This window comes from Papilio polytes, unplaced genomic scaffold (genome assembly GCF_000836215.1).
Source record: "Papilio polytes unplaced genomic scaffold, Ppol_1.0 DF820956.1, whole genome shotgun sequence".
Classification (NCBI taxonomy): Eukaryota; Metazoa; Arthropoda; class Insecta; order Lepidoptera; family Papilionidae; genus Papilio; species Papilio polytes.
Window position 1 is genome coordinate 777,206 of NW_013528248.1, and position 590 is coordinate 777,795.

Here is a 590-nt window from a genome sequence, read left to right on the forward strand (position 1 = left end):
TATAAGAAGCAATCGTAAAATTGTAATTTGTTATTAAAATGTTATAATATACATTACTGGCTGAATAGACATTTTAACGGAATAAAAAAGAAAAAGTAAAGTAGAAATGAAAGAAAAGAATTTTAAGATGAAAAAATATATGTGTAGAATGTATGTTACATTGCAAATTATTTACGTAAATATAAATAAATTCACAAAAAAATGGTTAGTTTATTATTCAGTTAGTACTTACTAATTTTTTGACTTTGAGACCTATTCCCTAGGGAATAAGGCTGTTCCCAGTCGACGAGTATGGAGTCCTTGTAGGGCGTAGCGCGGAGCACGGGCGCGTCCGGCAGAGGCAGCACCGTCACCACATACTCCACTGAGTCTGAGCCATACAAATTCTTAGCCAGGCACGTGTAGTTGCCGCCTAGAGATTGGTCGATATCTGGAAATGGTCAATTTAAATTACCAGTTAAGTGGTTTTCTAGAAATCTACATCTTATCTTATAAATGCGATAGTTAGGATGGAAGTTAGAGTTTGTAGCCTAAAAGTGGTAGAGCCCGCTTTAACATCTTCGCACAAATGGGTCGGCTCGCCCCCAGTA

General features: G+C 36.8%; 1 protein-coding gene across 1 annotated transcript in view; it reads right to left on the reverse strand.

Annotated features, from left to right (window-relative positions):
• Window positions 1-450: 450 nt before the first annotated feature.
• Window positions 451-590, reverse strand: part of LOC106109945 (Down syndrome cell adhesion molecule-like protein Dscam2) — a 6,490-nt gene continuing 6,350 nt past the window's right edge. The window contains exon 9 of the mRNA XM_013291603.1: window positions 451-469. Coding sequence (XP_013147057.1) covers window positions 451-469 — 19 coding nt within the window. The remainder of the gene's footprint in view (window positions 470-590) is intronic.